The sequence below is a fragment of the Oreochromis aureus genome, linkage group 4, assembly GCF_013358895.1.
Source record: "Oreochromis aureus strain Israel breed Guangdong linkage group 4, ZZ_aureus, whole genome shotgun sequence".
In the NCBI taxonomy this organism is placed as follows: Eukaryota; Metazoa; Chordata; class Actinopteri; order Cichliformes; family Cichlidae; genus Oreochromis; species Oreochromis aureus.
In genome coordinates, this window is record NC_052945.1 from 6,740,914 (window position 1) to 6,760,683 (window position 19,770).

At 41.2% G+C, this 19,770-nt stretch overlaps 2 protein-coding genes and 3 non-coding genes across 7 annotated transcripts in view; 2 read left to right on the forward strand and 3 right to left on the reverse strand.

The window, feature by feature from the left end:
- Positions 1-1,973: 1,973 nt before the first annotated feature.
- On the forward strand, positions 1,974-8,618 carry dcaf7 (ddb1 and cul4 associated factor 7). The gene is made up of 7 exons (XM_031725850.2): positions 1,974-2,370; positions 2,666-2,824; positions 4,460-4,571; positions 4,679-4,797; positions 4,890-5,099; positions 5,330-5,447; positions 7,363-8,618. The coding sequence occupies exons 1-7, from the start codon at positions 2,233-2,235 to the stop codon at positions 7,533-7,535; spliced, it is 1,029 nt and encodes a 342-aa protein (XP_031581710.1). The 5' UTR covers positions 1,974-2,232; the 3' UTR covers positions 7,536-8,618.
- A 235-nt stretch (positions 8,619-8,853) lies between these two features.
- Positions 8,854-8,925, reverse strand: trnac-gca. Its single transcript has one exon. It is a non-coding gene; the product is annotated as a tRNA-Cys (tRNA).
- Positions 8,926-9,456: 531 nt separating this feature from the next.
- kcnh6a (potassium voltage-gated channel, subfamily H (eag-related), member 6a) overlaps positions 9,457-19,770 on the reverse strand; it is a 31,872-nt gene continuing 21,558 nt past the window's right edge. For all 3 annotated transcript variants that reach the window (XM_031725859.2, XM_039610588.1, XM_039610589.1), the window contains 10 exons: positions 18,558-18,986; positions 17,471-17,888; positions 16,810-17,009; positions 15,701-15,953; positions 14,910-15,103; positions 13,923-14,022; positions 13,550-13,837; positions 13,146-13,329; positions 12,158-12,365; positions 9,457-11,511 (listed from right to left, as the gene is read on the reverse strand). In XM_031725859.2, the coding sequence (XP_031581719.1) occupies positions 11,224-11,511; positions 12,158-12,365; positions 13,146-13,329; positions 13,550-13,837; positions 13,923-14,022; positions 14,910-15,103; positions 15,701-15,953; positions 16,810-17,009; positions 17,471-17,888; positions 18,558-18,986 (2,562 nt within the window). In that variant the 3' untranslated portion in view covers positions 9,457-11,223. The remainder of the gene's footprint in view (positions 11,512-12,157; positions 12,366-13,145; positions 13,330-13,549; positions 13,838-13,922; positions 14,023-14,909; positions 15,104-15,700; positions 15,954-16,809; positions 17,010-17,470; positions 17,889-18,557; positions 18,987-19,770) is intronic.
- trnac-gca lies at positions 12,812-12,883 on the forward strand. Its single transcript has one exon. It is a non-coding gene; the product is annotated as a tRNA-Cys (tRNA).
- On the reverse strand, positions 16,282-16,353 carry trnac-gca. Its single transcript has one exon. It is a non-coding gene; the product is annotated as a tRNA-Cys (tRNA).

Sequence of the window (19,770 nt, forward strand, 5' to 3'; positions counted from 1 at the left end):
CCCTCAGATTCAGACCTCAGCACCACCCAGTGACAGCAGACAGATCATCCAACATGTTCACATGTTAACTGCAAAATGAACTGATGAAAACAATACAAAGGTTAAAGTACCACATGTGCTGTAGTGAAAGCTGCAGCTGTTTTATTGATAAAGTTAAAGACAAAAAAACAAAAGGATTAATCACCCCTGTAACTGTGTCACTATATATCAGCATTAACTGCAGTTTGGTGTTTCACAAAGCTGCTGATCTCAGACCTGCACAGCTTCAGTTTTAAACACTAGATGTACTCAGCTGCATGAAGAGCATATGAGATTTTCTCTAACACAATTAAATAAAACTTGATGAAGGTCAAAGGTCATCACTTGTATGTTGAACTACAAACTTGTCATCTGGAATTCTTTAACAGTTTTTTGCAGATAGTGTGTTGTTTACCATAAAGTGATTCAGAGTTATTCATACCAGAGTAACCAGAGAGGATCATATATTTTTAAATATATAACTTTCTACAGGACTGAATATAATATCTTTTATGTAAAAATCTGGAGCCTCTGGGGAGTATCCGAGTATTTTTAACATTACACAAACCAAATGTCTCCATCACAGTGTTCATGAAATGCTGGGTTTATCCATCTCCTGGGGCGGGCCTACGGAGGAGTGCTAAAGATTTCCCTGTGAGGGAGCTGCTGGTGAAGATCATGAGTCCTGCTTGATCAATGTGATGAGCTTCAGTGTTCCTGTTGTTTCTTAAATGATGCCTCTTTCAGTGGGTCAACAGAACATCTGGCACAGGACAGCTGCGATGAAAGAAAGGGAAGAAGTGTCTCCAAACCTCTGGACCCAGGAAACCCAGCTTGGTCCTGATGGTCTCCCTCACTAGTTTCTCTCCAGGGTGAATGTAGCTGTTGATATAATATGGACTCTGTTATTAAATGAAAAGAACAAATTAGACTACACTACTGAAACGTTCTGCTGATGTTTTTAAACAAGTCGTCAGTCGCGGTAAACCAGCAAAAAAAAAAAACTCGAGCAGCCGGGCTACGTAAAAAGTGTAGGGGGCGTGTTTGCGGTCACGTCCAGCGGGTGTGTGGGCGGGAGCGTTACACAGTCGCTCCACCTCAAGTCACTACTGCGCAGACTCTGGCTCCAAATTTGCAAGATAGCAGCCTCCACAAGCGGGATATTTTGGCTTCATTTTTGCACAATGGGAGGAGGCGCTGTCGCGTTGTCCATCTTTTATACAGTCATTGGTTAAAATCATTAAATATATTAACTGTAAATCATTTATACTATTTTAACGTATATTTAGAGTAACTGCAGAAAAACACTGCAGTACATTACACATTAACAAAGCAGTGTGAATGCTGATTATGAAAAACGTAGTGTAGTCCTTATTATGCCATTATACAACAAAAGCACACGAGTGAGAAGAAATCAATCGTTGCAAATTAGCTGTATGAATATGATGTTACTAAAGACAATTTACTCATAGGTGGTTTAGACACAAAGGCAAAGTAACTAGCATTCTTCGACTTTTTTCCGCAAGTAAAAAGGAAATAGTTGCATTTGTGATGAGATTATGGATTGTATGTTTGTCTGGAAATTTTTAGGAAGAAAAAGGAGAAAATATTTGCTCTATTTCAGCATTTTCAAACACTGGTTCAACTCAGATTTGATTATTGTTTCAGTTTGTTTTCCACGTTCACAAAATCGTTTCAGTTTTAATTATTTCTCAAAAGTCTATTTTTTATATTTATTTTAGTAAACAAAATTATTTTTCACAACTAGTTTTAGCTTTTAGTTTCGTTTTGGTTTAACCTGGGAAGAAGCACAGGCGCTACAGGGAGACAGGGACAGAGACGGTTTCCACCTTTTAATCACCCGGTATTTACATCCAACCATCAGGTGGCGGTAATGCATCTCCAAGCTTCTTCGCTGACCGCCAATAAATTCAAGAGTAGAGGGGCTTTTATGTTGGAAATACTAACCGGAAGTCATCTGGATATCGTGTGACTTGACCTTTTCTTCAGGTTGAAGCCAGCGATGGTACTCTTTGTTAAGTAACGTGGTGGTAAACGTTGCTTTCAGACAAGATTTGCTCATTTAAATAGCCGCTGTCGCCGTGTCTGCCGTCATTTGTTCATACAAGTTAAAGAAGCGGTCGAACTTCGCTCGTGGGACTACTTAAATCGCAGTTCGCTGACGCTGGTGTGTTGGCTGCAGTTCGAGGGGGGATGTCTCTTCACGGCAAAAGAAAAGAAATCTACAAATACGAAGCGCCATGGACGGTGTACGCCATGAACTGGAGCGTCCGTCCGGACAAACGGTTTCGGCTGGCTCTCGGCAGCTTCGTGGAGGAATACAACAATAAGGTGCGCAGTGTGGTTTGGGCCGCCAGCAGCTAACGCAGCGTTGACGAATTAATGCTAATGCTAGCTGCCCTAGCGTACAATAACAATGTCCGATCTGTTGTTATTTACCAGTAAAACTAAAACAGCAACAGTGTGCATATGCGTTAATAACCAGCGCGTCTTTTGTTGTGTATTACTAATAATATCCCGTAGTAACGCCACTCCGAACCCCCTTGGGAACAGTCATTTGGTTTCATTCCCGGTATATCAGGTCATCTGTTTGATATGACAGGAGATGTTTTTCCCTCCTGCACAGGTTCAGCTGGTGGGTCTGGAGGAAGAGAGCTCAGAGTTTGTCTGCAGGAACACATTTGACCACCCTTACCCCACCACCAAGATCATGTGGATCCCAGACACGAAGGGGGTCTATCCAGACCTACTGGCCACCAGTGGGGACTACCTGCGCATTTGGAGGGTAAGAATACAGATAACTGTTTTATATAGGAAAATCCTGAACACGCTACAAAGAGAACAAGCAAAATATAATAGAAATTATAATATGAATTAAAACCTTGAGTTTCCAAAAGTGACTTAAAAGAAAACGGCAAACAAGACACGGTTAGAGTAGTATGTTTTGAGCAAAGGGGTGACCACACAGGAGCGAGCGTGCTGGAAGACATGTATGAGTACAGCATGACAGTGGTGAGGATCAGCTCTGTGCCCCCACTGGTGATGGACAGGCTGAGAGATGAGGTCAGACAGGCGCATCCATGGACTGTGATGTTCACATGATATCGTGATCTGTAGTGAGAGTAGGGAGCAGGTGGAAGAGAGTCTGGAGAAGTGGAGGTATGTTCTAGAGAAGATTAAATTATTAGGAGAATCAAAACAGAATATATGTGAGTGAATGAGAGGGGGATACGTGTAACAATGAAGACGCAAGCAGCATAGGTAGGCAAGAGAGGTGAAGAAGAGAGTGCGGGCAGGGAGTGGAGATCAGTTTCTGGGGTGATTTGTAGCACAAGGATAGGAGGAGTGAGAGGGAAGGTTTACAGGCTGATAGTGAGATTAGACATGATTAGAAATGAGTGCATCAGAGGGAAAGCTCAGGTTGAGTGGTTTGGAGCCAGATTTAAAGAGGCAAGGCTGAGATGGTTTGGACATGTGCATAGGGAGATATGGTGAATATTGGTCAAAGGAGGCCTGAATATGGAGCTGCCAGACAGGAGTAAAATAGGAGGACTACAGAGAGAAGATTCATAGATGTAATGAGAAAGGACATGCAGAGGGTTGGTGTGACAGAAGAGGATGCTTAGAGACAGGGTGAGATGGAGAGAGATGAGCTGCTGTGCTCTAAAAGCAGCAGTTGAAAGATGAAGAATAACAGGGAAGAGATCAAGATGACATCTCTTTATGACCTACTGGCTTTTAAAGTGATCATTAAATATTTTTAATACCTACTATAATGTTTTAAATTGTACTCTAAAACAGACGGGGAGTAAGTCACCTGATTAAATGTAAGAGCTTGTGGGGCGAAGAAGAATTTGCATTAATTTAACTGGGATGAAATGAATGCATGATTCTTCTTGTTAAAGTCTTAGGAGATAAAATGAGCAGATAACAAATGTATCTAGAGGATCAGCCAGCCAGTTGTGTTAACAAATAAGAACTATTCTGTGTCTCTGCGCTATGGAACTTTGCAGTTGTTAAAAAAAACTATTAATAACACATCAATGACCCACATTTTACTTCTTTATTATGAACTGAAAGTGTCCCGCTGTTGTAACTATTACCTCATGGAACAAATGCATGATTTAATCCTCTTTAGTTGCTAAAAACATATCCAGCTGTTTTCAAAGCAGGAAATATTACATTTGTGAATTGTTGAGGACTTTTAAGAAGATGCATTTGGTCTTTTTTTTTTTTTTTTTTAATGTTTTCATAGCAAAAGTAAAAACGGTATTTCCAGCCTTATTTAACTTGTCTGCTGCTGAAATGCACAACTGCATGTAAAAGGGCTAAAAGATTTTTTTTTTTTCGTCCTGGTGGCATGCTGGTGGCACATTAGCTGGTAGCACTTGTTGTAAGAGTCCTTGGGTTTGTGTTTCAGGTCAGCGACACAGAAACACGTCTTGAATGTTTGCTGAATAACAACAAGAACTCAGACTTCTGCGCTCCCCTCACCTCCTTCGACTGGAATGAAGTGGATCCTAATCTACTTGGTAAGTAACCCAGTATGTCATAAACTGTAAAGAGTTACTAAATTGAATGTAGTTTTTCTTTCTTTTGTGACCTTTGAAATCATTAAGCTGTGTTGCTTTTTCTGCAGGTACTTCCAGTATTGACACCACCTGCACAATCTGGGGGTTGGAAACCGGCCAGGTGTTGGGACGAGTTAACCTTGTGTCTGGACACGTGAAGACCCAGCTGATCGCCCACGACAAAGAGGTGTGTGTGTGTGTTTGGAGCCCAGAAGTGATCCCTGTGTTGCTGTGTATGCAGAGGAATATTTAATTGAATCCAGCTGTTTGTCTCTCCAGGTGTATGACATCGCGTTCAGCCGTGCAGGAGGTGGCAGAGACATGTTCGCCTCTGTTGGAGCCGATGGATCCGTCCGCATGTTTGACCTGCGACACCTCGAGCACAGCACCATCATCTACGAGGACCCCCAGCACCACCCGCTCCTCCGTCTCTGCTGGAACAAACAGGACCCCAACTACCTGGCCACGATGGCCATGGACGGCATGGAGGTGAGTTTGCTTTAAAATACTATAACACTTTTTTGTTTTAGGGAGCATAAAAAAGTAACATTTAGATTTTTATGGGCATGTAATTATCAAAGTACCTGCTCCAGAGTTTTCCATTAAATACCTCAGCAGAAGGAGATTTCCCAGCAAAGACCTTAACATCAGGCCACATTTTATCTGTATGAGGAAAATAGTTTTATTATTATGTAATTTGAAATCTTTTTGTTTAATAGGTGGTTATCCTGGACGTACGTGTGCCCTGCACTCCAGTGGCTCGGCTGAACAACCATCGCGCTTGTGTTAACGGCATCGCGTGGGCACCGCACTCCTCATGTCACATCTGCACCGCAGGTAAGCGAACTGCAAGCAGGGCTTCATTAAAATTAGAACCACTCATGGAGATGTGTGATCTCAGGTACTGCTAAGACATAAAATAACACACTTCAGTGTTTAACTAGAAGTTTATATTTGTGTTTTTAAAGGCTTGTAAGATGCCAATATGCTGGATTTTGATTTGTAATATTAAAAAACAGGACTGTACTATATTCTCTTCTTAGAAACAGAAAAACAGGACTCATGCTACAAAGTCATTTACTCGTATTTTTATATGCTTAAGACAAATAGCGACATATACAATATGACAAAAGCTACGTGTGGGTATTTTAACTGTTTAGTGGGGCTTTATCCTTCAGTGGGAAAATTGGGAAATATTATGATTGGCCCATTAAGTACTGTTGTTCCATTTCCACCAACTACAAACACGCTCCATCCACCACAGGCAGCGGACTTTAAGCACACTTTAAAAAGTGTAACAGTGATGATTATTTGGCCATCAGGTCTCCACCTGTCCATGTCTGTAATGGGCTATAATTGAGGCTTTTGGCTGTAGTCGTATGTCCTGCTTCTGATGTCACGGGCCATGAAATGTTTAATTGGTGCATTATGTAAAAGATTATAACATGCTATTTTATTTTTGTGGTTTTATGATATATGGCAAACAGCTTCGACCATATTTGGGCAAGGCAATGCATTACCTACTGCCAAGCAACAGTGAAAACAACAAAAAGAAGTGACGCAGCATGCAAAAACCTAAAGTTCAGCACTTTCATTTATTTATTTTTACATTTTTTTTTACAAAACATTTTTTTTTAGATTTCTTAAAATTTCAAAACATCTAGATTAACATGCAAAAACAGATTTGATCTGTCTTTGTTTGTTTCTTCAGAATTTTTCATTTAAAATCGCAAACTGTGTCTGTTCTTTGAATTATTTTGGTTTAGTAACAATGCAAATAGATAAATACTGACTGTCGCACTCACTCCCCACGCCGTGAGTGGGGGTTTCCCCTTATAGCCAAAATGTTTTCTGGATGAGGATATGGAGCAAAATAGTGCATGGTTAATTTACAGTTTATTTTAGAAGTTTTGCAGACTGTGAGGTTGAGATAGCAAACTTTGAATTATCGGAAATTTCTTTTCTTGGCAGCGTCAGGCTGTTTTTTATGGGTGGTTTTTCCGTGCTGAGTCTCACGTATTTTAGGACATGAAATAACTGCACAAATGATTTGATTTGTCTTGTAAACCATGACCTTAACAAAGTGGAATGATTTTACTTTAAACACCAAAACCAACATTTGTCTACTTAAAATAAGTTTGGGCAGAAATACAAAACGATATTTAATAAAAACACTTTAGTGTTGTAAAAGTGCGTTGGGTGAGACTTCTCTTTAAAGAAGAGTGCTTTGCCTGTCCCATTTTCTTTTTTTTTTGTGGGAACTCAAACAGCCCTCTCTTTGTTGTCAGTATGTGAGTGATTAAGTTAATAAAATCAGTCATAAAAAGCCTGTGGATAGGCCAAATATTCAGTGCAGCAGTTAATCCAAATGTTGTATTTGTTGTCCTAGAAAGCACAACAAAGATTCGATTCACAATTTAAGATGACTCTTCTGCACATCATCACGTCAGAATAGATCAGAAGGGCAGTTTTCCAGCTTTAAGCCAGGTTCTGGATAGAAAGGTGCACTGTTCTTTGCTGCTTTTAAGAAAATTCAATATTAGCAATGTGCTCATTTTGTTACATTTTCTTTAAAGTTATTTTGCCCAGCCCTGGCATAATTATGTTAGAGGAAGCACTTAAACATTTTATTTCCATCTCAGCACCGATATCTCTGCATTGCCCGCTTCCCGAGTGCTCTTTTCGTTTTTTTTAAAATAATTAATTGACTGTTTAAATTTTATTGTTCCCTTTTCTTTCCGTCTCCTCTAAGCTGACGACCACCAGGCCCTGATCTGGGACATCCAACAGATGCCACGGGCCATTGAGGACCCGATCCTGGCCTACACCGCTGAAGGCGAGATCAACAACGTGCAGTGGGCCTCCACGCAGCCGGACTGGATCGCCATCTGCTATAACAACTGCCTGGAGATCCTGCGTGTGTGAAGTCACGGAGAAGGAGCGCCATTTCAGATCTGGACTTTTTTTTCAGTTCTCATTCCTCCGTTTTCAAGACGAGGATGAGGTGTCGAGTGAACTCTCTGAATGTGTTTGGAATATTAAACACCTGCTCCGCAATAACCTGGTTTACAATGTTTTTTTCCACGTCTTTACTGTTATATTAACCGTGTTTAAGCACTTATTTATTTTGCTCACAAGGTAGTGTTCAGCAGGTGGAAGAGACACGATGCTTTGAGCTGCTGCGTATGAAAGTCCGATTTTTGTACTCCTCTGTGTGATTTGTAGCCAGCCGTGTGATATTCATGAAGGGTTTACCTTCCTTGTACATTTCATCAGTTTCCTTTTTAAAGGTTGATACCAGCTACTGTAGGTGCCAGAAGATGACCTCTCTAATATGTAGGAATATGTTGTAGCCTTTCTCGTGAATGCATACCTTTTTATCGATAATTCGAGGATTAATATATTGCAGTCTTGTTTACCCTTGTGGCAGTTAAAGCTGTTAAATTTGGGTGTATGTACTCTCTCCAGATGACTGTGCCCAGGCTAGAGCTTGTGATTGGTGCAACTTTTCGAAAAATGTAAAATAACCTGAGAGGGTTCATGTTGTCGCTGCGGTGATGTGTCATCATATGTTGTGTTTTAGTTCGGCTGGCGATGCTGTGAAGCAGCCATGTACAGCAGCACTCAAAACCTACCAGAGCAATGTTGTTCAGCCTTTTATCCCCCTCAAATTATTCAATTATTCTCCTCTTTGTCTTATTTTTACATGTAGAATGTTGTGCTTGGAAAGCTGCATTTTTTTTTTTTTTCATGCGCGTGAGCTGTAAAAATGGGAGGAAACAACTTTCTGACTGTTTATGTCTGCCTCTTTTTTTTGTTGTTGTTTTCAATAATTAAAGGGTCATGTCCTTGTAGCATGCCATTACAAGGCAAATTGTACATACATATAAATATATCAACTCAAGTTGTTTGTAAGACAAGTGTTCATGCCGTAGTTTTTTTCTTTTCATAAAGTTTAATATGGAATTTACTCAAATAAATTGTATTCCTCCATGTCTTACAAACTAAGCCTTGTGTTGCCTTATTTCTTTTCCCCCAAGTTTTGTAAGATTGTTTTACTGTTGCTGCCTTTGCATGGCACGAGTTAATCTATTTAGAAAGCTACTGCTGTCAGCACATTCATCCTGCAGTTCTCAGAGAGCCAGAGCTTTCTATTTACAGTTCGGGGTCATTTTCACCTTCCGCTCAGTTGCCTCACTACTATAAACATAATTTCAGTTTGTATTGGTAGAAGGGTGAAAAGAGGGGGCACCCGGATTTGAACCGGGGACCTCTTGATCTGCAGTCAAATGCTCTACCACTGAGCTATACCCCCTACAGGTGCAGTACTGTCCTTTCCTCTGCTTAGTTGTCAGTTCCCTGATAGGTCAAAAACACTGTTCTTGTAATACAGGTAGCTTTTTTCTTTTCAGTGCAAAAAAACCTCAACATTGCACTTCCCATCCATAATTTTAAGGTCTGATACTTGCTTTTCATAAGAATTTACTACTATTCCTCCTGAAAAGTCTTGAAGGTGCAGCTTTCCAATGTTAAATTGGGCTAATCTGCTCTTCCACTCAGCTTTCTGTGCAGCTGATAAATTTAGATCACTCCCTAGAAGTCATGTTATGACCACTTATGCTGGGCACATGCTTTAAATTTGTCACAGAAATTAAACATTAACTTTTGTATTGCACTGACCCAAATTTTGAGCGGAGGCTCACCACTGGCAACGGAAGCTGGGTTTCCAGGAACTGAGCTTTTTCATCAGTGGACAGTTTCCTCTTCACATGTCGGGTGAAGAGGAAGCCCAGGAGGATACTAAACTGGTTTCATCCTGTTGTGCACTATAAAGTTGTCCCGAGTGTTAGACTATCAACAAGGAGTTCTTGTGTGATGCCCTGAGTTTTTTGGCCACACAAGTCATCTTCCCTCATCAACTGCTCCCCTTGGCTTCGCTGTTTTGACAAATTAGAGGACATCCAGCTGCCACTGCAGTGACACAACAGCAAGGGGACATAAGCGCCCTTCATTTGAGAGACGTAAAAACATCAGCCTAATTGAAAACGGTGCAGAGGTGCAAAAAAAAGTTGAATTTGAATGTGAGGTTGGCCAAATTCACATCAAGACTTTTTGCTTTTATACACGTATTCTTACAACTTGTTGATCGGGGCTTAGACAGACAAGACAGACATCAGACTGAGGTGTACAATATTTAGGAAAACCTATCCTCCTAAATGAAAATATTTTATATATTCATTTAAAAACTTTTTAAACATAGCTTTAATGTGTTCTGTTATTTTGAAGTGTTTGCAATGTTCCATTTGGCATTGCAGTTATTATCCCAGCGCTCAGGTAAGTTACTTGGAAAACAAAAGGAAGTAACTGTGGTGTGTCTTTAATCTAAAAAAGACAACAGGAATCTGTGCTTCAAGAAGCCTTTCACAGAATTATAAATGCTTAAAAGGTCATTACATTCACCCCGTGGCTGAAACTGAGAGATCATCTCGGCGCGGATTTAGATGTCGTCTCTGCGCCTGTATGCGATTGACAGTTACCATCCACTTCAACTGCCACTAAGCTGATTTCCCTTTACGTGCGTCCAGGGTGCAGTTTGTCCACTGCGAGTCAAAATAACTGAGAGAACAAGTCCTTCATTGTTGGCACTTTCAGATAAACACATCAGGAGCGTTATGAAACCGCGTGACCACGCTGCTTTGAGAAATAGTTGACACACGTCTGAGGCGAGCGGATAAACAAACACAGAAACGGGAGCAATCAAAGCATTCGTGACCAAAAACAAAACTGTAAGAGCTATATTTAAATGTACATGAAACTTTGACGTTTTTTTGTTTTGTTCTGTGCTGCTTCATTGTGTATATTCTAATATTTTCTCATGACACGCTTAACAAGTTTTCATTCACATCAAAATGCCGCAACAGGAAATATGAGATGAAAATGACGCTTTCTCCTACGTCTGCCATAAATCGTCATCCTTCACGGTGTGTGAGACAGTTATTGTACGACTTTTTGATATTTTTAAACATACACAACAACAACAAAACACTGAACCTAAACCACTCACAGTTGTTACATTTACTAAGTGCATGGTCCTGAATGTACCCATAAATATTTGCAATATGAAAATAATTTCATTTCCAAATAGCTGATTATAGTTTTCTATGTTCAAATCTAAATGTGCAATTCTTACACAAAGTGACTGCAGATAATTCTTCAAACGTGAAACCTCTTAATTCTTTCTTGTCATTTCACTTCTCTTCAAGGACGCCTCCATGTAGGAGCAGTTGGTGTAGCTTTGAGATCCAGTGACTGCTTGGCATGTCCTGTAGATGTCAGTGCACCATCCTGCTCTTTATTGCACAGGACTTTGGGAGTGATGGGATGCTGGAGCACAAAACTACAGCAGCCTTTGAGGGCAATGTTCGGTCTGTGCTTGAGAAACTCGAGGCACTGTGTACCCTCTGTGATGTGAAAGGCAAGGCATCCCACGCTCCACAGCAGCATCTGAACAGGAGAGGAGGTTTAAATGGGAAGGAAGTACCGATGTGGGGGAAATATGGCTGTCCTGTCCAAAGTACCAGGCTGTAGGGTGTCAGGGTCGGTGATAGCTCTTCTAGCTGCCCGGCAGGACAGGATCAGAGACATGCCTCTGGATCTCCTGCATTTCTGTGGAGATCTCCAGGTGCTCCGGGAGAGAGGGGAAGCGCTGGGTGCCACACAGAAGTCCCGAAGGCTCTGGGTCTCCAGAGCAGAAGATCTGAGGAGGGGTGAGGTCCACAGAGGGTAGATGTGGTGGGTCTGCCTCTGGTGACATGGACATGGTGTCATCTGATGCCACAGTGAGATGGATCCCGCTGGACAGGGAATCCTTGGATTTGTGCTTGCAGTCAGAGTCTGGACTCTGGAAAGACAGAGAAGTATTAGTCAATACAAGATTAGATGTATGTCGTGTATAATTTAATTAAATAAACGGCCTGACTAAAGTTCTGATGGACACAAAGGTCAGAATCTTTCAAGCCCTACTGTACAACTGTAATCATTATGAATGTGGCCACATTTATTAAAGAGCACAAGAGAACTGAATCAAAGCAAACACTGTTATGTTCTGCTTAAATGTTAAATAAATAGTACCACCATGTATGAGCTTGTACTTTTTTTAGAGTTTAATTTAAAAAAAAAAGTTAGTTTAATATTATGGATGGTTAGGGCTAAAAAAGTGCTCTGAATCTAAAAGCAAGGAAGAAAAATCCTGCATTAACTGATCTCTTGCTACAGATAATGCAAGAGATAAATGATGATTGGGGGAAGAGGCAGTCTGTTATCTTGAAACCTGGAGATGACAATCATTGTTTGACTTGTAGATTTATCAGATATCTCTGTTATTCTTTTTCCTTTCAGAATTATGGATGTCTTAAGGTCTTATTTTCTTTTTCAATTCTGATGGACTGAATTGAATTGCTTAAGTAGTATTTCTGGCAAAAGTGTCAAAAAAGTGATGACTACAGAGGAGCAATCTTATTGGACACAGCATATGATAAGTAAAGCACCTGGAGTAGTGAGGCAGTGCTGTCGATCTGTGGTGGCTGCTTTGGAGGGACGGTGTGGATTGTGGGTGTGCCCGTGCTGTATAGTGTGGTGGGATGAGGTGGGTGAGGGCTGGGGGACACAGCGCTGTAGGCCGGAGGCACCGGAGCCATCTGTCTCTGAAGGAGCTGCAGGATCACATTAATGTCTGCAGTCATACGGGTCTCCAGTCTAGACAAGACAAGAAGACAAAGATTTATGGCTTCAAGACTCTTTCACACCTTTTTTTCTTTGATTTGATGCTGGTCAAAACACTTCTAAAAAGGTTTAGAGTGTTTTCCTCTCCTTTTAAAGTGTCTGCTACACTTTTCTCTATCTGTCGCTATAGAATCATCACGATCATTCATGTAGAAGCAGTCAGGCAGGCAGTTAAAAGAAAATACACATGATGGACATTTTCAGTCTCACCCCTGACCCTTCTTATCTCTTTTTCTTTTTGTTCTTACTCCTCCTTTTCTCTCACACACATGCAAAATAGCCCCATGTAGTAAGCACTCAGCTGGAAAGTGATATGCAAACACAGAAAGAAAGGCAGAGCTCTAAAACACTCCTGAAATGCAAACACCGCCTTGGGACAACAGTGACAAATGCATCCACCTCCCATAGTCCACAGCACTGGGGGTATAGCTCAGTGGTAGAGCATTTGACTGCAGATCAAGAGGTCCCTGGTTCAAATCCGGGTGCCCCCTTATTGTTTCTTTCTTTAACTTTAAAACAACATAAGACATGGGTGGGCAACTCCAGGCCTCAAGGGCCGGTGTCCTGCAGGTTTTAGACACACCTGAATCAAATGATTAGTTCATTACCAGGCCTCTGGAGAACTACAAGACATGTTGAGGAGGTAATTTAGCCATTTAAATCGGCTGTGTTGGCTCAGGACACATCAAAAACCTGCAGGACACCGGCCCTCGAGGCCTGGAGTTGCCCACCCCTGACATAAGACAAGCTTACCGGTTTAATTGTGACTGAAGCAGCTCCAATCGAGACTCTAGCTCACTCGGCCGATCTTCAGCACAGGGTGAAGGGTGAAAACTCGCCCTTACTGAGGACGGCCGCCTCTGGCTGTCCGAAAACTGGCTTGCTCTGCGGTCTGGCCAGTAGCTATACAGGCCTGGCATGCTGATAGGGGTTGTTGCTGTGCAGAAGTAAAAGAACAATCATTTCTTGGAAAAACGTTTGTTAAAATATGCAAGTGTATTACTACACAGTTATTTTTTATTTATCTATCAGCAATTTAAAATGGAACAGAAAATTTTAATTTGTGGAGTTTTTGTGCTCTCTGTGCCTGCGTGGGTTCCAAAGACTTGGATGTTAGGTAAAGGGTGGATGATGAAAGTGTTTTAAGTGGATTTTACCTGAGTATGGAGGTCCTCCAAGGTCTACAGGTGGCCCAATTCCAGCTGAAGGTCCACTGTGAGGCAGAAGGTTGACTACTGCTGATGGATAGTCTCTGGTATCACCCGCATGGGGGTACAACTCCCCTTTGCTGTGTCCTATGGGCTTCATTTCTTCATCACTAGACTGTGAACATATACTAGCACTGCTGCAGAGGTCTTCCCAATGAGATCCTGCCATTGTTCCCCGGTGGTGGTTTGACATCGAGCGCGATTGATCTGGGTAAGGGTCTTCACGATCCATCCCATCTGTGCACACAGAGTCAGCACAGATAGGAATAAGACAATAAGTTGATACAGGAGCATTTGGCGTTAGGCTGCGTCCCTTACTCACCTGGCCTGTTTCTCCGACGCAGTGAGCTTCTCCGATGCCTCGTCAGACGATAGCCACATTCAGAGTCCCTGCCTGGGGTTGGCTGGTTTATTCTATCTACCTGATACAGATCAGCTTCAGTAATTCAAAATTACAAACCACATGTCCAGCTTAAAACAAACATACAGCACATTTTCCGTCAGTATGTTTAGAAAATTTAGGTGAGATCTTTATGATTTTACCACTTAAGATTACCTGTGATATTGGTGACCATTTGTAGTGCTGTGGCACAATGCTTACTGAGTGTGTTGTGCAAATGCCCTAGTTTTAATCCTGCCTTTAAGCCCTCCTGCACACTTTGCCTATATTTGCATGTTCGCCTGGAGGGCCCTCACATTAAGTGCTTTTCCAAGCCATTTAGTTTTAAGTTGAAACGGCACCACACTCAGAAACCAGGAAAGCTCCAGTTTGCCAGTGTAATTATTTCAGGACTGACAGAGTAATGTATGAAAAGAAACGTCTTTAATGGACATTTTATACATGTTTGATCACAATTTCATTGTACACATGCAATGACAATAAAAGGCTATTCTATTATATTTATTGTACTGTTATATATATTAGTTATAAATAACAAGAAATAACAACGTCATGAAGTCATATGGGAGCATTTCGGAAAATGTAATAGATTCATTTACTTTGAAATGATAGACATGGTTCTAGTTTATCTTCCTGACAGCACTAGAAATCAGCACGGAGGCAAACTGGAAGTTCCTGTTTCCAAAAGAGAAAGGCAGGTATCTCTGCCCTAACCCTTACACTCATCACAGAGAGGAAAGGTATAGGGGACCGATTAAAACCGGGGCAGAAAATGCAGTTTGAGCATGTTTATGACATCATGATGACAACATCTCAGTTGATTTGCTACGTTTTTACTGACAGAATAGAATCGGCATAAATCTATGACTCTAAACTCGAATCACAAGCAGGATGCTGTGTAACACTCACATCTCTCAAGTTGAAGGTGATCTCCAAATTGTTCCAGAACATGTTGGAAAAATCGGGATACATGTCTAGCACTTCCAGAAGGTCGTCCCTCAGGATCTTGTGAAGATCACAGTATGTCAAAGCCCTGACATCAGCGCTGGATTTCCCTGGCCTCTCGTACAGATTGATGGGTTCACCAAAGATGTCATTCTTTCCTACATACATCACAGCAAAAGAGTGGAAAATTCAATTAAGCAAGCCCATCCTTGTATCAGCAATAACAGCGTAATGTCAGTTGTTTTATTATTTTTTTAATGACTTGATCCACAGCAGTACAGCAGCTCAACACAAATCAGTGGTCCCCACAAACACAGCCACAAACATATGACCTGTGCAGCCTGGATTAGCCAGTGCTGGCTCTATTGATGATCAATCGCTGTGGAATGAAAGTGGAGCTGTGCCCAAACACCTCTGGCCACACAACACACACACACGCACACACACACACACAAATGTGTGCTGATGTGAACTAAGGGCCAATGTCAGTTCTGGCTGTGACTTTGCAGGAAGACAAAGAACGAGCAAGGGGGAAACAAACAGGACCACAAAATAAAACAGATACAAAACATTTATTAATCAGATAAATTAAAAAACAAATTAAACTGGTTTTACCCAAAAGTGGTGATTTTTTTTTGTTTACACTTGAAAATTGTATTCTGGTCATAATTATTTTAAATAAATGAATAAGTCAATGATTTTTTTTAAAAAGTGTTAACAAGTAAGAAGGTCTTTATTAGCAACTTGCAGCTCACCCAGTATGGCCACCACCACGTCGTCCCTGAGGATCTCTATAGAACCTCTGGAAATGAAGTATAGGGCAGTGAGAATATCCCCACTGTGGACTAGGGTGTCACCCGGCGGAGCGTGGGTGGTCTTAAATCGCATGGCCAGAGCCCGCAGGCAGCCTTTGTTAGCACCTCGAAAAGCTTTGCAGTTCTGCAGCAAGCTGCGGTTCAAATGAAGGCAGATATCAGCTTGCAGACACTCAGGGAAACCCTTTAAAACCTGCAGGAAGAAACAAATTGGACACAGGAAATCTAACTTTTTCTTCATGTTATGTTTTTTTTTTGCTTCTATAACATAAAAAAAATAAGTAATGTGAAAGCACATGAAAAAGGACTGGAGGGGAGCAGTGTATGAGATTGATGCATGCAGGGCATAAAGGATGAGAGCTACAATTGATAAGCTATTCCCTCATTGAATTGGCAGGCACTGATTCTGCTCTTGCGCTCTGGTTAGCAGGGATGGCCCAACCAGCAACATGACGCACATCACATCTGAAAAGTGGGTCTCTCTATGAGACACTGGAAACAATGAGTCTCTGTAAATGAAGAGGGGGCACCCAGAGTTGAACTGGGGACCTCTTGATCTGCAGTCAAATGCTCTACCACTGAGCTATACCCCCTGTGAACACAAAGATGCCCCTAAAAGTCTCTGAAAACGTTTGAAATAAATGGTGTGATAGCGGTTGAGTTGACTATTACAAAAACTTTCTCTTTTGGGGAGCAAGTGGGTTTTTGAGTGCATCAAATAAAGCCTGGATTTGCACTGATTACTACTTTTAAGAACTACATGACATTAAAAGATCACCACACAAAAACTGGGCCATTGCAACAGCATAGAATACGCTAAGCAGTCAGTGTAGGTCAAATGAAGCACATGCAGAAAAAAAGGTTTGAGAACGTGAGGAAAGCAAGTGTTTCTATAAATTGTAACACATTATTTTGTACTTCAGTTAGGTGCTTTAAAGATAGCAAGAAGTACTTGCAAGGTACATGAACGCGCACATTCATTGATGTTTGCACTTCGAAAGCATGCTCATAAGGGGAAGGTAGCAGTCAGAGTTTTTTCATTTTCTTACAGCATTCATGTCGATGCCGTTTGTGTAGGACCAGGCGTGCTGGAAGTACTCCTCCAGCCTTTGTCTCAGACCTCCTGGGATCTGATGGAAACGGATAAACTCTTTGACCCGCAGCATCTGGGTGTGGTAGCGGGCCGTGCCTGAGTAAAGTCTCTGAATGATGGCTGATACGTTTCCGAATATACTGGCATACATCAAAGCTGCATGGAACAGAAGGCAGAAACAATTTACTCCTGGGGTTGTGATAAAGTTTGATTATATTTCTCCTGTCTATCTCTGTACCATTAACAAATAGGCTAGCAAAGGCTGTATGTATGCTCAAGATGTACTGGATTTATGTAAACAGAACAAGTTGTTCTCATAAAAACAGGTAAGAGCTTGCAGGACTTATTTTACCAGCTAACAAACGGCGACTGACCTAATTCTTCACATGATTCTCCTTGAACTTGTTGATTTGTGTGACATTATCTTTGTAATTTTCCTCATATTAAAATGAATATACTCTTCATCACCTAAGTGATTGAATATATGCAAGAAGAATTGAATTACTCCAGAGTTTCTAAGATGAGCTTCAGAGTTAGAGCAAAATATTCTGGATTCTACTTCAATGATTTGAAGTCTGAAGCGTTGTATGTTTCTGATCCTTTTCCTTTCTACTCACAGCCGATTAGCATGACACAGATGGAGAAGATCTTCTCTGGGTTGGTGTTGGGTGAGACGTTGCCAAAGCCCACACTAGTCAGGCTGCTGAAGGTGAAGTACAAGGCTGTAACATACTTGTCCTTGATTGAAGGGCCAGATGCTGGATCAGTGTCATTGTAGTATTTCCCAATCTGGTCGGCCAGATTGTCCAGCCAACCAATCTTCATGCCACCGATGCGAGCAGAGCCATGACGCTCCACATTACCGATGGCGTACCAGATACAGGCCAGCCAGTGAGCAATGAGGGCAAAGGTGCACATAAGGAGGAAAAGAACAGCAGCTCCATATTCTGAGTAACGATCCAACTTCCTGGCCACTCGCACCAGCCTCAGAAGTCTGGCCGTCTTCAGTAGTCCAATAAGAGTGGTTGTCTGAGGCTGTTGAAGACAGAGAAGATTTAATGTTAGTGCTATTAGCAGACTTTTAGAAGTACAAAAAATAGCGATGGAACTGAATCTATGCAGAAATAAACTGTCTACTGGTCAATAAGCTGAGCAGTGAGTTTTAGGTTACATGAGGGCACAAAGGGATAGCCAGACTGGACGTTTACCATGTGTAACTCATCTTCTTAAAATGCATATAAACACTTCTAATTTGTCCATAATGCTTCCAGCTATCCTGCAATAATTACTCTATCATACTATTATAAAAATATCAATTTTACATAAACTGGTAAAAGGAAAAGGACATCACAGATAAAAGTTTCTCCAAACCAAATACAGCTACATTTGCAGCACAAAAAGCAAAGGCGTGTTAGTTGGTTCACTTAGTAAGAGTTAAAAGGCCATGAGCTGCCACTCATAACAGCAGTGCCATGGCGCTGGGGGGCTTCCTGAGTTACCTGTTTTGAATCTCTGCTTTATGTCCTGGTTTAATGTATTTTGGGACTTTCTGTATTTGACTTTAGTAAAAAAGTTGTGTTTTGGGTAATTTTCCAGTTTTACTGCAAAACTGTAAAAAGCAGTTACACATAAAGGCTATAAAAGAAGACTTTTCATTTAATCTTTTGTCTGAAACACAAAGTTATATTCAGATAGCTTTTTCACCTCCTCAGACCCAGAGCGAAATATGAGCAGGTCAAAGGGGATGGCAGCAACTATATCGATCAGGAACCAGCCCTTGAAGTAGTGCTGTGCGATGCGTCCCGGGTGGCTGACCACCTCGTCGTTATGGTTCACATAGGTGGTTCTGAAGTTGATGAGGATGTCCACGATGAACATGACGTCCACCACAAGGTCCACCACATTGAGAGGGTTGCAGGTGTAGCCACAGATTCTCCTCTGTGTTTCTTCTTCCACTTCATTGAGAAGGAAGGCAGCAGAGTATGGTGTGAAGATGGCTGTATAGATGACCAGCAGCAGGATGACCCAGTCCCATACTGCTTTGAAGGGGCTGTAGTGAAGGATGGTCCATTTGTGGATGCGCGGGGCCTGGAGCTTGTACTCTGGTAGCACGTCAGCTCCGAGGGATAACACCTGATAAGAGGCCAATGGGATACAGAGGAGGTTATCAATAATGGAGGAAAGACCAAGGCCCATAGCTAGAAAGTATAATATAAATACTATATAGAGTACTTTATGAAGCATACAATTAAAACAGGAAGAAGGGGGAGGCTTGTACATTAGCTAATGTCTGAGACGAGAGTAAAGGAAGTGCACAGTTCTCACAAACAAACAACTATCCTTATTCAAAAACAATAACTTTATTCTGACATAAAAATGTGAAATGGTTTTGGTCTGTAAATCAGCATCTAAAGTTATCATTTAAACAGCTTTCACTGTGGTTTAATTATTAGAATTTAATATTTTTCAGGTTTTATCCCTAAAATGAAATTTAATAACAAACTCCAATTTTCTTAGTTAAAATGAAAATTATGTTCTTTACAAAACAGCCGAAACTCATTTCAGTCATTTTTTTAAAAATTCTAACATACTGATAGTGCCTTAAAAGAGTTAAAGAGAGAGTTAAAAGAGTGTATGTTAAAACAGTCTGGTAGCTGTTGCTGACCAAATGAGATGAAGGTTGGGAAAACTGAAAAACAAGCAGAAAAAAGCAGAACTTATTGCAGGAACATGGTGCACGAGAGACCAATAGCCCAAGAATAACTGTAATTTTCATTATTACTGTTAGTGCCAACTCAAGTATTTACAATAAAAGCTGCAAGAAATCCATTAAGTGTAGCAGTACTGTGATAAATAGATAGATACTGGGTTACTTTTACATTAACCACACCCCACTGCACCCTTAAAGTGCCATGGC

Excerpts from the sequence above, each read along its gene's own strand:
- dcaf7 (XM_031725850.2), top strand. The coding sequence starts at position 2,233 with ATGTCTCTTCACGGCAAAAGAAAAGAAATCTACAAATACGAAGCGCCA. Across the intron at positions 2,371-2,665 it reads TGGAGGAATACAACAATAAG|GTTCAGCTGGTGGGTCTGGA; the intron begins GTGCGCAGTGTG and ends CCTCCTGCACAG. Across the intron at positions 4,798-4,889 it reads TGATCGCCCACGACAAAGAG|GTGTATGACATCGCGTTCAG; the intron begins GTGTGTGTGTGT and ends TTGTCTCTCCAG.